Source organism: Dipodomys merriami, unplaced genomic scaffold (assembly GCF_024711535.1).
Source record: "Dipodomys merriami isolate MVZ:Mamm:240054 unplaced genomic scaffold, mDipMer1.0.p SCAF_13, whole genome shotgun sequence".
NCBI lineage: Eukaryota > Metazoa > Chordata > Mammalia > Rodentia > Heteromyidae > Dipodomys > Dipodomys merriami.
In genome coordinates this window covers 41,714,284-41,731,881 of record NW_027202604.1, presented here as the reverse complement: position 1 = coordinate 41,731,881, position 17,598 = coordinate 41,714,284, and the positions used below count along the sequence as shown (strand labels likewise).

Here is a 17,598-nt window from a genome sequence, read left to right as displayed (position 1 = left end):
AGGGCAACGGGGCGGTGGTGCCCCAGCAAGCTGCCGGGACCCACAAGCCCCGGGAGCTGCAGTTTGAGCAGCAAGCCGCCAGGCAGAGGCGGCGAAGGGCAGATGAGCCTGAGAAATAGGATGTGTGTGGTCGTGGGGTGTGTGCCAGCTGGGCCCAGGAGACTCAAGACATGGGCAAGAAGACGTAGATGTGCAGCCTCCCCACCCCCACAGGACAAGGAAGTGTTGCTCTTACCTGTTCCACATCGGCGTCAGGACGGAGCAGGCGGCGGTAAGGGACACTCACCCTGCAGAGCAGTAGCACAAGCCGGTAATCCTGCACACCTTCATGCTGGCCTGGGACTCTACCATGAGCTGGAGCTCTGTGACCCTAAACTAAAAAAGAAAAAAGGAAACAACAGCCAGATTCTCCAGAGAACAGCAGAGCTCTGTGCCACGGCAGACCACGGGCATGCTCCAGCAGGGAGGGCAAGGGGGACATTTTAAAGATAGAAATGTGGGACTGGGAGAGGGGGTGCACTCCAGGGACGGGGCAGGGGGATTAAAGTTCAAGGCTGCGAGTTACGTAGCCAGGCCCAGGCTTTCCTCTCTCCTCTGAGCCCCAGACTTCCAATTTAAAAAAAAAGTCCAACAGAGCCGGGCGCCAGTGGCTCACGCCTGTCATCCTAGCTACTCGGGAGGCTGAGATCTGAGGATCGCGGTTCAAAGCCAGCCCGGGCAGGAAAGGACATGAGACTCTTATAAAACCACTAGAAAACTGGAAGTGTTGCTGTGGCTCAAGTGATAGAGCACTCATCTTGAGCTGAAGAGCTGAGGGACAGCGCCCAAGCCCAGAGTTCAAGCCCCACAACTGACCCAGCCCCCCCCAAAAAAGTCCAACAGAACAAAAAAATAAAGATAAAAAGAAGAGTGTTACGTCAGATCAGATATTTGAAACAATAGCCCTCCAGCAGCGTGATTCATCACCAGCGTGGTACCTACCCGAGGCTGAGGCCAATGCCGGGGCCACTGGCCCTCTTTCTGTACAACGCCTCTGTGGCTGCCACCTGGCCAGGTCTCTGTGACTGTCCCCATTGGCAGTTGTGTTAAGAACTGTGCTTCTGGTTTCACCTACTTCTTGTTGTTTTGTTTTACAAGCAACCCCATCTTGATTCAGACAACTCATATTTCATCAGAAACTTGGGCCCCTAGGCATCTAGAGACACAAGACTGCCCAGATAGCAGGACTGGAAACAGGTCCAACTGGAGATGACCACGTGACTGTCAACAGGAGGCTAGCGAGGGAAATACTAGAAAATCCTTAGAGCACTGAATGTACACTGCTGGTACACAGAGCAGTACAGCTGAGACACCATAGAAGCAAGACTTAGAAAGTTATTAGCGTGAATCTGTTAGTGTAAAAGCTATACGTAGATGACCCCAAACAGGGGTGTTTGCCTGCACACTTCGTGATTAAAGTAGGAAGAGACACAGGTGAGAAAGTCACAGAAGTTGAGACCCTGGCAGCTTCTGTAGGGAGAAGGCACACACGTCTTTCTGATGATTGTAGTTACCAGTGCGGTTTCTCCAGCTGGAGGTAATGGTTAGCAGACCTGCACCGGTGGGTTGGATTGCTTGTATTCTTTCGTAGTTGTTTCTCTTTTTCAGTGGGAAATCACACAGGCCTGCTGGTTGTGTGCTGCTGACCCAGGTTGTAGCTGGAGATGTGGTTTGGGGACATTTTGGCCTTCCCAAGCTGTATAAAGGAACTTTGACTTTTTTTTTTGCTATTTTGTTTTTGGTGGTGCTGTGTAGTTTGAACCTGTGCTTGGTAGAAGAGTGTTTTCTACCGCTTAGGAAACACCTCCAGCAGGAATTTTGGGCTATTTTAGAATACGGTCAGTGTATGTAGTCTTAGGCATTTAAGTAAAAAGACACGGAAAAGGTTCACGCCCCACATTTTGAGCTGGGGTTGTTTTTCATGGGTCTCACGGATCAGAAAGCAGGCTGTGTGCGTTGCACGCGGGACCACATCTGGAAAGGTGAAGAGGAAATACTACCTGATAGACACGGTGCTCTTGTTCATCTCGGAGACAGTCTTCTTTGCTTGCAGGAAGCCGGGCTGGAGACTGAGGAGGGAGTCTTACCTTGGCCCTGCTTTGCATGTGAAGAAAAGAGAGGAGCCAGCTTTGGGGGTCTCAGACAGCAGGGAATGATGGACATTGACCGGACAGCTGTCTGGGACATGTTCTCTGCAGGGACACGGGCCAAGGACAACAGGAGAATATCAAGGCACCGGGCGCCCTCCCAGGCCTGGGGACTGCCTGGCCTGGCTGGGCTCTTCTGCCGCCCCACCTGACAGCAGGCTTCCCCGGCTTGTACCGCCACGTGGGCAAGACATGGGCCATCCATCGAGCCACCCAGCCCCCTCTGCCTCAGGCTGTCAGGATGCCAGATTCGCTTGGTACGTTTATGTGAAACACATCTTTACGGGGGCTTGTAATTTTCTAGTTGAATAAGTCCAGGGTAGGCTCACTTTGGGGTTTAATGATGCTCCGTGGTGGGAGCTTGCTGAGGTTGGTGCTCAGGGAGTGGGCAGTCACACAGGGTACCTTTGCCTGTACCACATGACTGGTGTGCTAATCGGTCCCGTGTCCTGTCAGCTCCCGAACCCAGAGGGACAGACTGAAGGTCTGCTGCTCAGCCAGCAGCAGGGACGTGCCTGACGCTCCCAGTGTCTAGCCTGAGGTTTTGATTCCAAACCCTGGTTTCAGGGACCCAACACGGCAGCTCCACAGGGCTTTTTTAGTGGCATTTCAACTGCAGATTAATCAAATGCTATTAGTGGTGACTTAGTCCTAGGGGAAAATTGAGCTAAAGCTTCTCAGTCAGTCTTTCCAAAGCCAGGGCCCAGTGCAGGAAGGTAATAATGTAGTTGTTGAGAGTGTGGCACTAAAAAGACTCACAGATACTGGGGCTTCCACCAGGAAGGGAAGCTGTCATTGAATGGTGATGTCTACTCTGAGTCCTGTAGGCTGACTGACTAGTGATGTCCGTTCTGAGTCCCGGAGGCTGTGACTGATTAGCGATGTTTGCTCTGAGTTCAGGAGGGGAGGTATGGGCTCTATAACCACTTCCTAAATACCTGCTAGGTGTTGGGTGCTGTACTGGGTGTTTAGCGTTCTTCCAATTGCCTTCACCACAACTCTGGAAGTGGATGTTGGTGTTATTCCAGTGGGAAAATGTCCGTAGAAAGATGTTGAGGAGGGGCTGGGAAGGTGGCTCAGTGGTAGAGTGCTTGCCTTGCATGCATAAGGCCCTGGATTAGATTCTACAGCACCACATAAGTACTGTGGCTCAAGTGGTAGCGTGCTTGTCTTGAGCTGAAGAGCTGAGGGGCAGCGCCCACGCCCAGAGTTCAGCCCCTACGACGGACCAAAAAAAAAAGGATGTTGAGGACTTGAAAGCAGGCCCCAAAATGTAACATGCTGTGCGGTTATAATTACAGTGGCAGATTCTAATGATAAATGTGTAATTAAAGAACAAGTATTATAAGCAAAGTTTAATATATGTAGAAAGGGAGAAAGCAGCGGGAAATAAATTCCGTTGTTCCTGATGGTACTCTGGGATTGTGGGTAGATTTTCTTTTCTTTGTGCTTTCTATGTTTTTCTGTTTTTCTGCAGTGACCCATATTCCTGCCTCAAGCATACATAAATTAAGCATGTGAGTGGGTAGGTCCCTTTTTGTGCTATTACATAATTGGAGATTCAGTGGCATGCTTTTTCACTTCATGAATTCACCAGAAACATTAATGACTCCTCCTTGACATAATTTTAATAGCTATTTCTGGTAGTTCTAAAACTTGTGTTTTGTCTGGGCTGAAGGATTGGACAGGAACCCCTGTAATCCCCTCCTCCGGTACTAACACGAGATACACCTTAGCCTTGTGAAGGGAGGAAGTCCAGAGACACACCCATGGTTTGGTAGTGTGAGCCACGGGCCATGCATTCGTGCAGGAGGATGCCAGTGCTCAGGATGTTGTGACAGCCTGGAGAGGTAGGTCCTTGTCGGTATGGTGGTGCACACCTATAGTCCCGGCACTTGGGAGGCGATGGCAGGAGAATCTGAGGCCAGCATGGGCTACATACAAAAACAAAAAAACAGGCAAAACAAACAAAAAAAGAGACAGAGCCTGCTGGGAAATCACGGGTGGCCTGCCCGCCTGCCTGCCTGCCTGCCTGTGCTGGGCTGTGGGAACGTCACCCCCCACCACACACTCCACGGTGGCGGCCTGGGGACTCGCACCACACCACGCTGGCTGGCGTAGGGGAGAACAGCCCTAACCTGAAGGGTCTATGCCTGGGGGATGGGCCCTCAGCCCAGGAGGTGGGCCGCATATGCATGCTCAGACTGTGTGCTGCCACTTAAAAGCTAAACACAGTGCATCTACAGCTCAATTCTCTGGTGTTTATCAGGGTCAAGTGGCACTTGTAAACTTCCCCTGGGCAGTCCCTCCTCCCTGGACACCAGCGGGAATGGGTGGAGCTGCTGGGCAGCCAGGCCCCGGCCACCGCTACCTCTCGGCGTGTCTGGGTCCATTCTCCCGGAGCTGCGGTGGTCAGCGCGCTGGAGCTGGGAAGGCCCAAAGGGGCTAGGGGACCGTCCCACCTGACAAACTGGACTGACAGACGCCTTCTTTGGTCCCCAGTGACAACTGTGAAAAATGAGGGGCAGTGCAAGCAACCAGCTCAAGGCTTTATTGAGAGCAGACCTGCCGGGCTGCCCCAAGCGGAATGGAGGCAGCGGCCATGACAGGTTGGGGCAGGATTTAAACAAACTGTTAGGGGCTGTCACATGGGTCACATTACAAAGACTATGGAAACTCGGGGTAGGGTCGGTTCTGAGAGGAGGTGTTATGAAGGTGTTACGAGTGGTTGGCAAATGGAGGAGAAAGGAAGGAAACAGGCCAGGATTGATCTTCTACAGGCTTGGAGACTGCACGAGTTGGAACAGGAGCTGGGTTCTTGTGAGGTCAGAGCAGGAAGGCAGAGGTGAATGAAAAAGCCAGTAGGCCCAGGGAAGTGGGGCTTTCTGGTTGAGCCCGACAACGGGAAGTTTACAGCCCAGGATCATCCTGCGGGCACATCAAACAAGCTCCCACATACCTGGCATTCTACCTGGCCCTGCACAATAGGGTGGAATCCTGGAGGGGGGGGCTCACATTCCGATGAGGAGGGTAACCAGACTGTGGCAGGAATTTGTAAGTCACACCAGGGAAAACAACACTGCAGTGTCTGAGATGTAGAAACTTAACTGATTTCTGTAAACAGGCGGGGACACAGGGTGGGGCCTTCCTTGGCTGGCAGACTCAGACCTTAGAACAATGTCACCGTGGGGTCCCAGAGGGACTAGGGCCGTTAGCTCTAGGCACCAGTGGAGTACTTCCTGGGCCAGGTGAAGTACGCAAAACCCAGACCCAGAAGGCCCCTGTGAGGGGGAGGGACAGGGATGAGCGGGCACCCCTCCGCACACTCTCCACCTGAAGGGGCTGGGAGGTGGCCAGGGAAAGGAACCAGCAGCTATCAGACAGGGAGGAGAAAGGAAAGATCTAGGCTGGGACTGTTTACTGAGATAGAGCACCCAGGGGCCTTCCCTCCAGCTTGGAGACTGAGTGTAGAGCTGGGCTCCGGAAGGGGTTTTATGAGGTAGGAGCAGGGAGCAGGGGTTAATGAAAAAGCCACTAGGTCAAGGGAGGGGGGTGGGCTTTTCGGGATGTTTACCGCAGGCCTTAGATAAAGTGCCCCGCTGGTCTGGCTATCGGTGCAGATCTTTGGTGGCTCTCCTGGAAAACGGCGGGGGTGGGTCCTTCAGTGTGTGCCTCCTGGCAGAAGGCCAAGGCTCGGGTCCCAGACTTCCCGGTAGGGCCTGGGAGGCTCTGAATGACTTTATCAGCTTCCTCTGGCCCCTCCCGTCACCGTGCACAGCCGTGCTTGGGGCCCAGGGAGGGCTTTTCTGCTTTGTGGGGGGTATGTGTAACACAAGTGCCTTTCATGCCCCCTTTTGGTGCTAGAGGTGGAATCAGGGCCTCTGCCCCAGTGAAAGTCTCTTATAGCCAGAGAGATGGATACAGACGTCTGCAGAAGGAGGTTTATCCCACAGAGTAAACAAATACAGCACCTCCACCTGACTCAGTGACGAGGAACCTCTCCCCTTTGACAGGAGAGGTAACTAAGAGACACACAGATATTTCCAACATAAATACCAAAACAGCCAAGGGCAGCCGTGTGGAATAATCAGGACATGGAATTCCAGAGTGGCTGTCTGAGCATTTACCCTGGAGGCCACAGATTCTTCTCCGGGAGCTTTCTAACGACAGCTCCGAGACAAAGAGGAAAGGAAGAGGGGATGGGTAGACAGTGCTTCTGCCAAGCCCCAGGGAGGTAGGGCCTAGAGGTGAGCATTCCCACCCACCTCGGAGTTCCGTGATCTTAGGAAGGCTCATGAAATGACACAGCTGGAAGTTGGGGCGAGGCTTGCTGAGCAAGCCTACCACTCAGGGATGGCCGGCATCCTGTCCCCTACGCGTGCACACCAGGACAGCCTGAAGCCCTGCGTGTGGCTGCACACTGGGTGTGTTCCCCGCCATTTGTTCCGCAATCCTGGGTGCCCTTTGGTGTAGGAGGGTATTGTGCGTGGGGAGCAGGGCTCGGGCAGCCTGCTCCAGGCACGTGGGCCCCTCGGGAGCGCTGCAGCAGACAGGGTGGCCGGGAGGACAGGTCCCAGGGCGGCGTAGTCAGGAGAGTGGGGGGAACAGCAGGGATGGGAGAGGCTCTGAGCGGCGCCAGGTGTTCCGGAGCGTGAGGGCCTGGGGTCTGCCGGAAGGCTGGTCTGCGGGATTTGATCAGCGGTGGAGAAGCCGCACTCCCAGAGGTCCAGCTGGGAGTGTCCCTGCCAGCGGACCAACAGACGTCCAAGCCACGTCAAGGCAAAAGCCGCTGGGAGTGGGGACTAGCAAAACAAAAGTGTTTACAAAAGTAGAACACGCCCGTTCAAAGGTTACTGGGGAGAACAATGAGAGGTAGGAATTTTAACAGCCTGGCGCAGGTATTTCCTGGAGCCTAACAACCCGTGACACTCTGGGTGTTCCATCTGTAGTTTTTAGAACTGGGTAAAAAGCCTCCATCATTATTCAGGGGCAAGGTGGCCCTGAGGACAAGACCGGGTTTTATAGGCCCGGTATCCATATTTCAAGGCCAGGCACTCTGTCTGTGGCTGGGCAGAGAGGGAGGCCAGAGAGCAGGGCACCGGGCAGGGCCACCACACAAAATAATCCACGTCGCAAATCATTGCTGGGGAAGTTAGTGCTCTGTTCTTACTTTAGTACCCAGAGAGCTTAGAGCAGATTTGAGCAGCTGAGCTCCAGACACGGTCTGTCCCTCTGACTGGGATTCACTGTCCTCCGCCCTCCTCCCGAAGAGCGGCACCCGGAGCTGAGCACGAATGCGAGGTCTAGGTCTATCCCCAGTCTACTGTTGGTAGTGTTTACATTTAAAGTTTACATTTAAAGTTGAATTCTCTGAAGGTCAAGTTCTGGGTGTGACTGGTTTTTGTTGTTGTTTTCTGCCAGTCACTGGGCTAGAAATCTTGACCTGGTCACTGTCCCGAGCTTCTTTTGCTCAAGGCTAGTGCTCTACTTCTTGAACCACAACTCCACTTCTAGCTGGATTTTGTTGTTGTTGTTTTGTTTTTTGGTGCTTAACTGGAGATCACTGAGCCCGTGGCCTTTCCTGCCTGGTCCGGCTGTGAACTACGTTCCACAGATCTCATCCCTGAGCAGCTGGGATTACTAGGTGCTGAAGGATTAGGCTAGGATTACAGGGCAGGAGCCACCAGCTCTCAGCTGACTGCTGCTCTGAAGGCTGTACTGAAGGAAAGAATGCTAGAAGAATACTTAGGCTGTGGCTTTGTTATGAATTTGATCTTGTTTTCTTTTTGAAAAGCTCCTCTAAGAAAGGAAGATTGGGTTGGCCTTCAGTCAGATGAGTCATCCAGTTCCCTTTCTGTTTATGGAAATCTCAATTCTCCCTTCCAATCACAGGGTCCCTGACTCTCCAGTCCTCAGGGAGCCCGGTGTGGTGCCTCAGGGAGCACTCTCAGTCCTTCGGTAGCTGGCCCCAAGCTCATCTTTCTCCAGTCTTCCCTCTCCCGTCTCCACCTTGCCTGGAAGCTGTGTGCTGCTCCACCTGGGCCAGTCACAGATGACAGGCAGGCAAAGGGGTTTGGTGGGGGAAGTAGGTGCTTTCAGGGCCCTGGAGTAAACACACTGTGGCTGTCTAAATGCTCTGTTCATTCATCTATCCACGTGTGCATAAGTCCACGCATGCACGCACCCATCTACCCATGTGTGCATCCATGCACACATGTGTTCATTCCATTTTGATGGAGCAGAGGCCTTGCCCTCACTAAGGACTAGGCACCAGAATGAATCAATGGGACTTTGTCTTCAAAGAGCACAGGGTCTACTCACACTAGATTATGATGAATGCCAGGGGATGGAGGTGTGAACAGAGATGTTAGGGCCCCAGGAAGGGGCATTAGTTCTGGGGAGAAAGTGCTAACAACCTCACAGGGAAAGTCTGGCATGTCTGGACCTGGGGCATAGACAGAGGCAGGTATTAGCAAACCAGTATCCTCCTCTGTCTAGAGGACCAGGTGGGAGGAGGGAATTCACTTTCCTCATCTGAAAATGGAGAACATGCCAGCGTGTGCCGCACTCACCCACAGCCATGGTGGTGTTATGAAAGCAGCATTCTTAGACCAGGGCCTGGCCAGAGCCAGTGTGCTGCTGGCTTGCTGATTGTATAACACATAACTGCTCCCAGACTGCCGCTGCCAGTGTGCCCAGGGGCCCTGTGACGTCACGCACCGTTGGCATGATCTGTCTCTGTCGCTGGGGACAGGCCAGTCTCCTTTCCTCTGAATCCTTGGTGTGTTTGGCTTTACTCTTGTCTTGTCCTCTGTGAGAGATGGGGGTGGGGAGGTGGAGCTGGAGCCATGGGCCTCCAAGGGGAGAGGCCACAGAGCCCTGGGGTCCCCCTCCCCCATGGGGCGGGCCGGGCAGGGGGTGGGGAGGACAAAACTCAAACCTGAGGGTTCATCCCGCTGCTGCGCTCAGAGGCTCACACCCAGCCTGGGATAGTTTTAAAGCCATGAGGTTTGGCAGGCGGGCCGGAGTCTGGGGCGGATATGGCTGATAAGGCGACTCAGGGAGCCAGCGGCTGTTTCCGAAAGATGCCAGAGCTCAGAGCAGTGCACCCCTCACTGCGGAGTGCGGGTCACTGGGGCTTGAGGTCACAGTGTGTCCCCCGGGAGCCACCCTGCGGCCCTGTGGTAGGAATGGGCTCCATGGGCCCGGGGCTCACTGCCCACAGCCACTGCCTTCCCAGGCCTCTCGCGGGGCGGGTCTTCAGCCGGAAGGTCAGGTTCTCCTCTGAAGCCTGGCACGGCGTGGAAGGCGCCCGCCCCCCAGTGCACCGGCGGAGCCATCCAGTCCCACGGTGACTCAGCTGCCTGGGGCAGGGCGCACGGGACAACACGGAGGGCTTTCCAGAGGCCGGGGCAGCCTAGAACAGTCTGACAGTGGCCTCCCACTTCACAGACAGGTCAGCCAAGAAGTCGGGTCACCTAAAACAAGCAATTCAGAAATGGGGGGTTGTTGGGTGGGGGAAGAAAAGCCATGCCACCCTGGTGGGCAGGGTGAGCGGGCTGCGTTTATACATTCTGCGCTCTGCGTCTTGTTCATCTCGGGGCTTCAAGCACTTGACTGGGGTGGGCCCCGCCTCCAGGGCCGGCTGCCAGGGAGGCCATCTGCTTCTGGGGCTGCCCCGCCCGCTGTCGGCCTCTTCCCAATGACGGCCCCGGCTGGCTCCAGCCCCGAGGGAAGCTCCAGGAAAAAGATTTCTGCAGCCTCTTCTTCAGAAGCCTCCTCCTCAGCCGCCGGGGCTCCGGCGCGGGGCTCTGGCCTGTCAGATGGGACAGATACCATCCCTGTTCCTGATCCCAGCAGCACTTAGCTTGTGAGCCTCCCAAACCTGAGGTCACGCAGGGTCACCACCTGCCCAGCTCCCGCTCTCCCTGCGGAGGACGCCGGGGCCTCCTCTCCACAGTGCCTCGACACCAGCTCCCCTTCTGGGCCTGGAATGGTGCACGTGTCCGCCTACCTGGCCAGCTGTCCTCAGGCCTGGCCAGCTGTCCTCAGGCCTGGCCAGCTGTCCTCAGGCCTGGCCAGCTCTCCTCAGGCCTGGCCAGCTCTCCTCAGGCCTGGCCAGCTCTCCTCAGGCCTGGCTTCTGGGCCCCTCATTTTGCCCCTCACAGCACAGCCTCATGCACACGTCCTGTGGAGGTCTGTCTCTGACTCTAAGCTAGCTGGCAGGGGTGACAATGGTCTGTAGCTCCCAGGCCTGGCTCCAGCAAGCTCAGCCATACTTCCAGACGGCCCTGTGCCACGACACGCAGGCCTCTTCCTCTCCTCCTCACCGCGTCAGGCGACCTGGCAGGGTCCGCGTGCCGGGACCCCGTCACAGTGCTCTGAACAGCCTTCCGGCAGCCATGAGGTAGAGCCACTCACGCGGCGTGCTGGTCCTGGCATTTTCCCAGCAGACACGTGATCCTAATGTTCTGTGAAAACACAAAGTAGAGCTTCCACATGGCAGGCAGCAGCCAGGGTTGAATGTTCACCCTGGGGACAGGTATGGAGGCTGGAAGCCTAGCCAGGTTAGACCTGGGGGAGAGGGAGGGAGGGAGCCGAGGGAGCAGGAGGAGGGGCGGCAGTGGCCACTTGCTCACCAGCGCAGCCTGGCTGGCTCTGGAGGCTCCAGCCTGGGGCCTGGGGCCTGATGGCCAAGTCTCTGGTCAGGTGACCTGCGGGTTTCCTGGCTGGGGGCATGGCTCTGAGAGGTAACCCCCCCTCCCCAGCTACCTGAGTGGGCGTCCCCACTGCTGAGGTCAGAGCCGGCCACACAGGGACCACCCGGCCGCGGAGGTCCAGGCGGATGCGGGGCGGGGCTCAGGTAGGCAGGCCTCGCCCACTGGGCCTCCACCTAAGTGTTTGCCAGCACCCAGGCTCAGGGCTGGCAGGGATGGGGCTGGGGTGGGGACATCCTGGGGTTCCCAACTGCCGGAACACAGGTTTGGCTTCAGGCTGGGTCTGGGCAGGGGTGGGAGACACAGACTTGTCAGGGTGGTTGTCCTGGCCAGAGCGGTCCCGGAACCCAGGCAGCAGCTCACCCTGGCAGTGGAGGTCCGGGTGGTTCTGAGGACAGCTCAGCCCTCCCGCCGCCTCCACGCGCAGCGCTGGGCCCGGCGCCTGGCTCGCATCAACCAGGGCGGCTCACAAGCACCCGCTCCCACATGGCCACTGTTAGGGTCCATCACAGACGTCCCAGGGGGCCACACAGAGGCCGGCGGGCGCAGGAGAAACACGATTGTAAGGTTTATTAGAGGGGCCATATCTCCCCAGGAGAGGAGCAGAATGGCCTCAGCTCTCATCCGGGTGGGTCGCTCTGGGGGTAGCGGCATTTGCAGGAAGGTCTGGGGTTGTTGGAGAGAGGGAGTGGCCAGCTATATGGTGGGAACTTTGGGGCAGGGAGGAGCTCAGGTCGGGCTGGAGCTGAGGACCAGTAGCGGGGATAATGCTAAGGGCTGTGAATTGAGTTCAGGTTCCAGCTGTGCCTTCCTGACCGGCTCCCTCTCCCCTCCAGGGCCCTGGTCTTTGTGTCCCATGGCGCCGGGGAGCACTGTGGCCGCTATGAAGACCTGGCTCAGATGCTGCTGAGGCTGGACCTGCTGGTGTTCGCCCATGACCACGGTGAGTGCAGGGAGCAGGCCGTGGCCGCCTCTCTCCTCTGCCTTCTTCAGGGCTGAAACGCACAGCTCTCTCTGTAAGTAGAACAGTGTCTGCCCAGCGCTCCTGCCCAGTCTGAGCCCACGTGCAGGTGATTGGAACTCTCCGGTGAAAACCTCAGGTTGAATGTGTTTACATAAGCACTTGCCCCAGGGCCAAGCAATCTTCAGTTATGTTTATAAAGTGCTTTCTCTCCAAATGGGCCTGGTTTTCTCCCAAGGGACTCCAAATGGATGAGGTGAGGCAGTTCAAGTTCAATTTAAATCCGGGATTACCCGGGAGAGACTCACAAAGCATCTGAAGCCCGGAGAACCGGGGCTCTCAAGAAAATACAAAGCAAAGACGCAAGAGCACCGGCACGCACACGCGTGGCCATGCACACTCACGCAAAATCTATGTAACACAAGTGTGCACATGTACGCACAACACTACACACACATGTGTGATACATGTAGACCCGTGAGTGCATTGTGTGTGCTGTCTGTGCGCAGTGTACATGTATCTGAGTGTGCACACACACCTCCACATGTAACTCCACCACTGCCACACAATGTGTAGCTCACACATCTGTGCAAATTCAGTCCTGCCTGTGGTTCTCCCGGTTTTGTTCTTTGTCTGTCTTAAGCATTCCCTGTGGCTGAACATGGTGTTTTCCCTCAGCCTCAGTGCCGAAACACACAACTGGCTTGAAAGCATGTAATTAGGTAATGCGGCAGAGAAGAGGGCGCAGGGGCCAGGCAGGGGCCACGAGGCCTCTGGAAGGAGAGGCTTGTGTCTGCACAGACATTAGCCCAGAGGGCGGCCGGCTGGGCATTGCCCATGGAAAGATCTGCTCATTTGCTTTTCCAGGAGCCCTTTCTGAATGTATATATGCAGTGTCCCCCAACTGAGGGGAGACTAAGTGCTTTCCTGTCATAATTGTAGTGTCTCTAGTGCTCTGCAGTCACCTGGCAGATGATTTTCTAGATTACTCCCAGCTTCTTCTGTGGGACTGTGTCGTCACTAGCTGGACCTTTGCATACCCTGTAAAGGCCTGGCTCCCTCCTCCCCCGCCCCTCCATTAGAGATGGTGGTAATCTCATCACTGTGTTGGAGATGTCTTCAAGGAAAGGAAGAGTTACACTATGCAATTTCAATATCTGCCTTGAACTTCAGTATCTCTTTATCAGATGGACTCCCCCAAATCTGCAGAATTAAGTAAACATGCTGAGGGTGACATCTGAGAAAATGCTTTTCTGAAGGGACTCTTTTCTGAAATCTTTTGTGTTGGTCTTGGGCTTGAACTCAACATCTGGGCACTTTGAGCTTGCCTTTTTCCTTCCTTCCTTCTCCTTCCTTCCTTCCTTCCTTCCTTCCTTCCTTCCTTCCTTCCTTCCTTTCTTTCTTTCTTTCTTTCTTTCTTTCTTTCTTTCTTTCTTTCTTTCTTTCTTTGCTCAATGCTAGCACTCTACCACTTGAGTCATAGCTTTACTTCTGGTGTGTGTATGTGTATGTGTGTGTGGTTAATTGGAGGTATGAGTCTCAGACTTGCGTGTGTGTGTGTGTGTGTGTGTGTGTGTGTGTGTGTGTGTGTGTGTGTGTGTGTGTGTGTGTGTGTGTGGTTAATTGGAAGTATGAGTCTCACAGCCTTGCTTGGCCTGAAGGGACCTTCTTTAAAGTAGAGGGAGAGGGACTGGGAAGGTGGCTCAGTGGTAGAGTGCTAGCCTCACATGCATGAGGCCCTGGGTTCAATTCCTCAGTATCACATAAGAAGAAAAAAGCCAGAAGTGGTGCTGTGGCTCAAGTGGTAGAGCGCTAGCCTTGAGCTGAAGAGCTGAGGGACAGTGCCCAGGCCCAGAGTTTAGGCCTCACAACCGGACCAAAAAAAAGAAAAGAAAAATAATTCGTAATTCAGATTAGATCCTTCCAGAAGTGTTTTCAGTGCAGGGGGTAGGATGTTCGTATTCAAGCATCCATGTGAGCATCGTGGTGAGGATGCATTGCCCTGGAGCAGGTGCAGACGTGTGGTTACTGGAACCCCGCGTCTTGAGGCCAGGGGATCGAAGGAGTGGCCAAAGGCCTGTGGATGTGGCAGAGCAGAGCAGCCACGAGGCTGCACGGCTCCTTGGAGACACCGGCATCCCTGATCCCGGGGCCTGGTGGGGGCCGGGTCACCCATTGAGAGCCATGGCTCTATCTTGTCTGTGGATGGAGTCCCTGCAGCCCTGACAAAGATGGCTGCCTGGCTTCTCCCTGATGTCCTAGTCTTTGGTGGGGCCAGACACTGGGGTTTGAATCATCTAGGTGAGTCTGATGTGCACTCAATTGAGAGTCTGCTGTGCTGTGAGCCAGGGAAGCCACGCAGCCCGCAAAGCTGAGGACATGATGCCACCACCTGGCCCAGGGCTGAGGAGGTTCCGTGCCAGGCACCCGTGTCCTAGTCAGGCAGAAACCCCCACCGCCGACGTGGCTGGACGCTAAGCTGTGCAGCAGCGAGGGCAGAGGGCGGGCCCTGGCCTGCGCAGCTCAGAGTCTGTGAGCCGTCCCGGAGCCACAGCAGCCGTGCGGCAGGGGAGGCGCAGCTGGGCAGCGCAGGAAGGACTCCGGGCTGTGTGGGTCACCAGAAGAGGGAATCCAGGGCAGAGCCCCTGGAGAGACAGGTTGGGGGTTGGTGGGAGTGGAGTGGCCCACTGCATCTGCACCGATGGGTTTCCTGTGACATTCTAAATCTAGCTGGGAGAAAGCCCAGGTGGGTGTGCCCGTGGCCCCCGGGTGCCAGCTGCCTGCGTGACTCACTGGAAACGCCATCTTCCCCCACGGGCAGCTGGCCAGGGTGACTAGAGAGATGTGAGGTTGGGACGGATGGAAGTCTGGATCCCGTGGCGCCCCGGGTATGTCTGACCCTAGCTCCCTAACGGGCACAGTAGAAACCGGCTTGCTGCTGGGGCGGGACTCGGGGCACAGTACCCACTTGCTCCACTCCGCTGAGGAACACTGCCCGGGAGCAAGCGTGTGGAAATAATTTGCTGGGGTCAGAGCCTTCTCTGTATTTACAAAGTATAAAGGAGCCATCCTGGACCGATTAACAGTGAATTAATTATCTGCAAATATTTGAGGGAAAGTGCTAAAGGAAGGCTTTTTTTTTTTTTCTTCTTTTTTCTCCTTTTAGCCCAGCCAGGCTGGAGAGAAGAGGGGCTTGGAGGGAGTCTGTGGGTGGCAGCGGTGCCGATTCTCACAGGGATGGGCCTGGTGCGGACAGGAAAGGAATATTTAGAAAACAGTGGGGGAAGATGATAGAAGTGTGGAGGCCCCTGGTGGGGTGTATTCCAAAATAGATTGCCATCAGTTACAACAAATATATTTTTGTTGGAAATGTTTGAAAATGTGTTGACAACTTTCCTCGCTTTAGTAAATACAAGAGTGGAAATAATGGGTGGAGGGGCCATGATCAGCTCCGGAGCTCCCAGCCCGGTGGGCAGGGGTGAGGATGGGCGCAGCCGCTCGCGCCTCTGCCTGCCTCCCTCTGCCCCCTCCCTCCCCCTTCGAGTCTGATGTAAGTCTCTAGTATGAGTTCACACCGGATAGACAGTCATTGCCTCTTTCTTGAGTTCTCAACGTCCCCAAGAGGCCGTAAAATGGAGGTGATGGTTACACACCACATGTGCACACGCACATGCACGTGCACGCACACATGCACACCAGCACTGTGGCTGTGAGGATGAAGAGAGGAGAAGCAGGATCCCAAGCCGAGCAGACCCGAGAGCCGCGGGAGGGCACAGTAGCTCTGGGAATTCCTAAACTTGAAGGACCAGTCCAGGGAGATGACGGGGAGTCTGCCTGTCCTGTCCCTTGGGTCCTGCCCCTGCATTCAGAGGTGAGGAGCAGGACTGGCAGAGGTGAGGGCCAGGCCTGGGTCAGGCAGCTGGGAAGGCACCCTGCTGCTGAGGAGAGGGTCAGGACTCCACCCCGGACCGGGGCGCACGGCGGGGCCTGGGCTGGGTGTCCTGGGCAGGCGTTTGGAGGTGACTGAGCCGTGGGGGAGGACGCGGTAGGCACGTGGGCAGCCGTCCCTCTCCCCCAGCCCCCTGCAAGCCCCCCAGCGGGCTGGCTGCCGTCCAGGCTGTCCGCTGCTGGGTCTCCACGTCAAGCCGCTCTGCGCCCGGCTGCCGCCCTCCAGCTAGCCTGTGCACACAGGTAGCACTTTGGAAACCCGTGGAGGTGCCACAGTGGGGCTTCCCACGCCCAGAGGCCTGGCGTCCCCACCCGCCAGCCCCAGCCCCCTTCCCCGGGCTCCAGTGCGCACTGCAGGTGCTGTTCTTGTTTTTGTGAACTGGAGCCTTGGGCCAGGCTGCTGCTGCCCGCTGGGCCACGCCCCCGGGCCCCTGGTTAGCTGTTTGTGGATCTGCTTCCCTGCCCCACTTGGCTTTCCTGGGTTGGATGCCAGTCTGGAGGTCTATTTTTTTCCCTTTCCATCTCTTAGAGTACCACTGAGGCTTAGTTGGGGAGGCCGGGTGGAATGAGGAGACTGGGCAGGGAGGGAGGTGGGAGAGGAGGGGGGCTGAAGGAGGTGGCGGGGAGGGGAGAACTGCGGGGGCTGAGGCAGGCAGTTTCCTCCGGCTAGGTTGGGACCACGGGAAACCCAGAAGGGCTGTGGTTGGAGGGCTCAGGGTTCTGGCAGGCGTGGGGAGTAGAGACCATACTCCTGGCCTCTGAGGTCTCCATCCCAAAGGAGTAGGACGGGCCTGGGCTGGAGGAGCTGGGCTGCCTGGGTGCTCGGTGCTGGGTGCTGAGTGCTGGGTGCTGGGTGCTGGGTGGTGCTTTCCTTCCACAGTCTGCTTAGCGCATGTTCTCACTGGAGTCTTAAATCTCACTCTGGCTAGGTGCTGCTGTTCCTTGAGAGGCTGGGGTCAGCCTGCAGGATGGAGATTCAAGGGTGTCCACTCTGTCTGTAAGCTGGTGTGGCGGCCCACACCTGAGGTCCTGGCTCTGTGGGAGGCTGCATGCCGAAGAGCCACCGTCCCCGCAGGCTCTGGGCAAACATGCACGACTCCTCCTGAAGAGGAACTGAGCCAAAAAGGGCTGGAGGTGTGGCTAACGTGGTAGAGCACCTGCCTAGAAAGAGCGATGCCCTGAGTTCACACACCGGTACCACTAAGTAAAACAAGCCCAAAACAGCGAAAGAAATGTGCTGTGGAGAGGCCTCTCTGGACTGTCTGCTCTGGAGCCTCTCCCCGCAGAGCACGCCCAGCCCCACTGCAGCTCCTGGGGCACAAATTTAAATTGTGCACGTCCTGGTCAGGTGGCAGTGGCCGGGGACATCGCCCCAACCCTGAACTCTGCACGTTTTCTTTATGGGAGAGGGACTGTCTGTCCCCAGCCAGCCAGTGTGGCACAGTGTGGCCTTCCGTGTGGCACAGTGGAGCTGAAAGCTGGGAGTCAGCTGCTACGGCCGGCAGGCAGACGCCACGGATGCCCCTGCGCTCCTCGCAGCTCCCGGGCAGGCAGGGACCTGCCGTGGGCGGAGGCGGAGCCCCACCACGGGGCGGGGGTGGCGCTTGGCATGGGGCTTACCAGCCCTGCTGGTGGCACCAGGACAAAGACGCACGCCCAGCCAGAGCTAAAACACAGACGTGCGCGATTGCTGTCTCTGAGTGGCAGAGAGGCCCTTGTATAGCGTGATGGGTGGGCGGTGGCCTTCACCCACGGAGCACGGGCAGGTGGGAGCCCGGAGCCCCCA

The 17,598-nt window shown here is 56.3% G+C and overlaps 1 protein-coding gene across 8 annotated transcripts in view; it reads left to right on the top strand.

The window, feature by feature from the left end:
- LOC138824871 (monoglyceride lipase) overlaps window positions 1-17,598 on the top strand; it is a 76,904-nt gene that overhangs the window by 23,782 nt on the left and 35,524 nt on the right. For 5 of the 8 annotated variants that reach the window (XM_070019282.1, XM_070019281.1, XM_070019285.1 and 2 more), the window contains exon 3: window positions 11,740-11,846. The exons of 1 other annotated variant lie outside the window; for it this stretch is intronic. In XM_070019282.1, coding sequence (XP_069875383.1) covers window positions 11,740-11,846 — 107 coding nt within the window. Of the gene's footprint in view, window positions 1-5,192; window positions 5,241-9,593; window positions 9,643-10,954; window positions 11,050-11,739; window positions 11,847-17,598 lie in introns of those variants that run through there. 2 more of the 8 variants (XM_070019280.1, XM_070019286.1) reach the window with 2 other exon arrangements.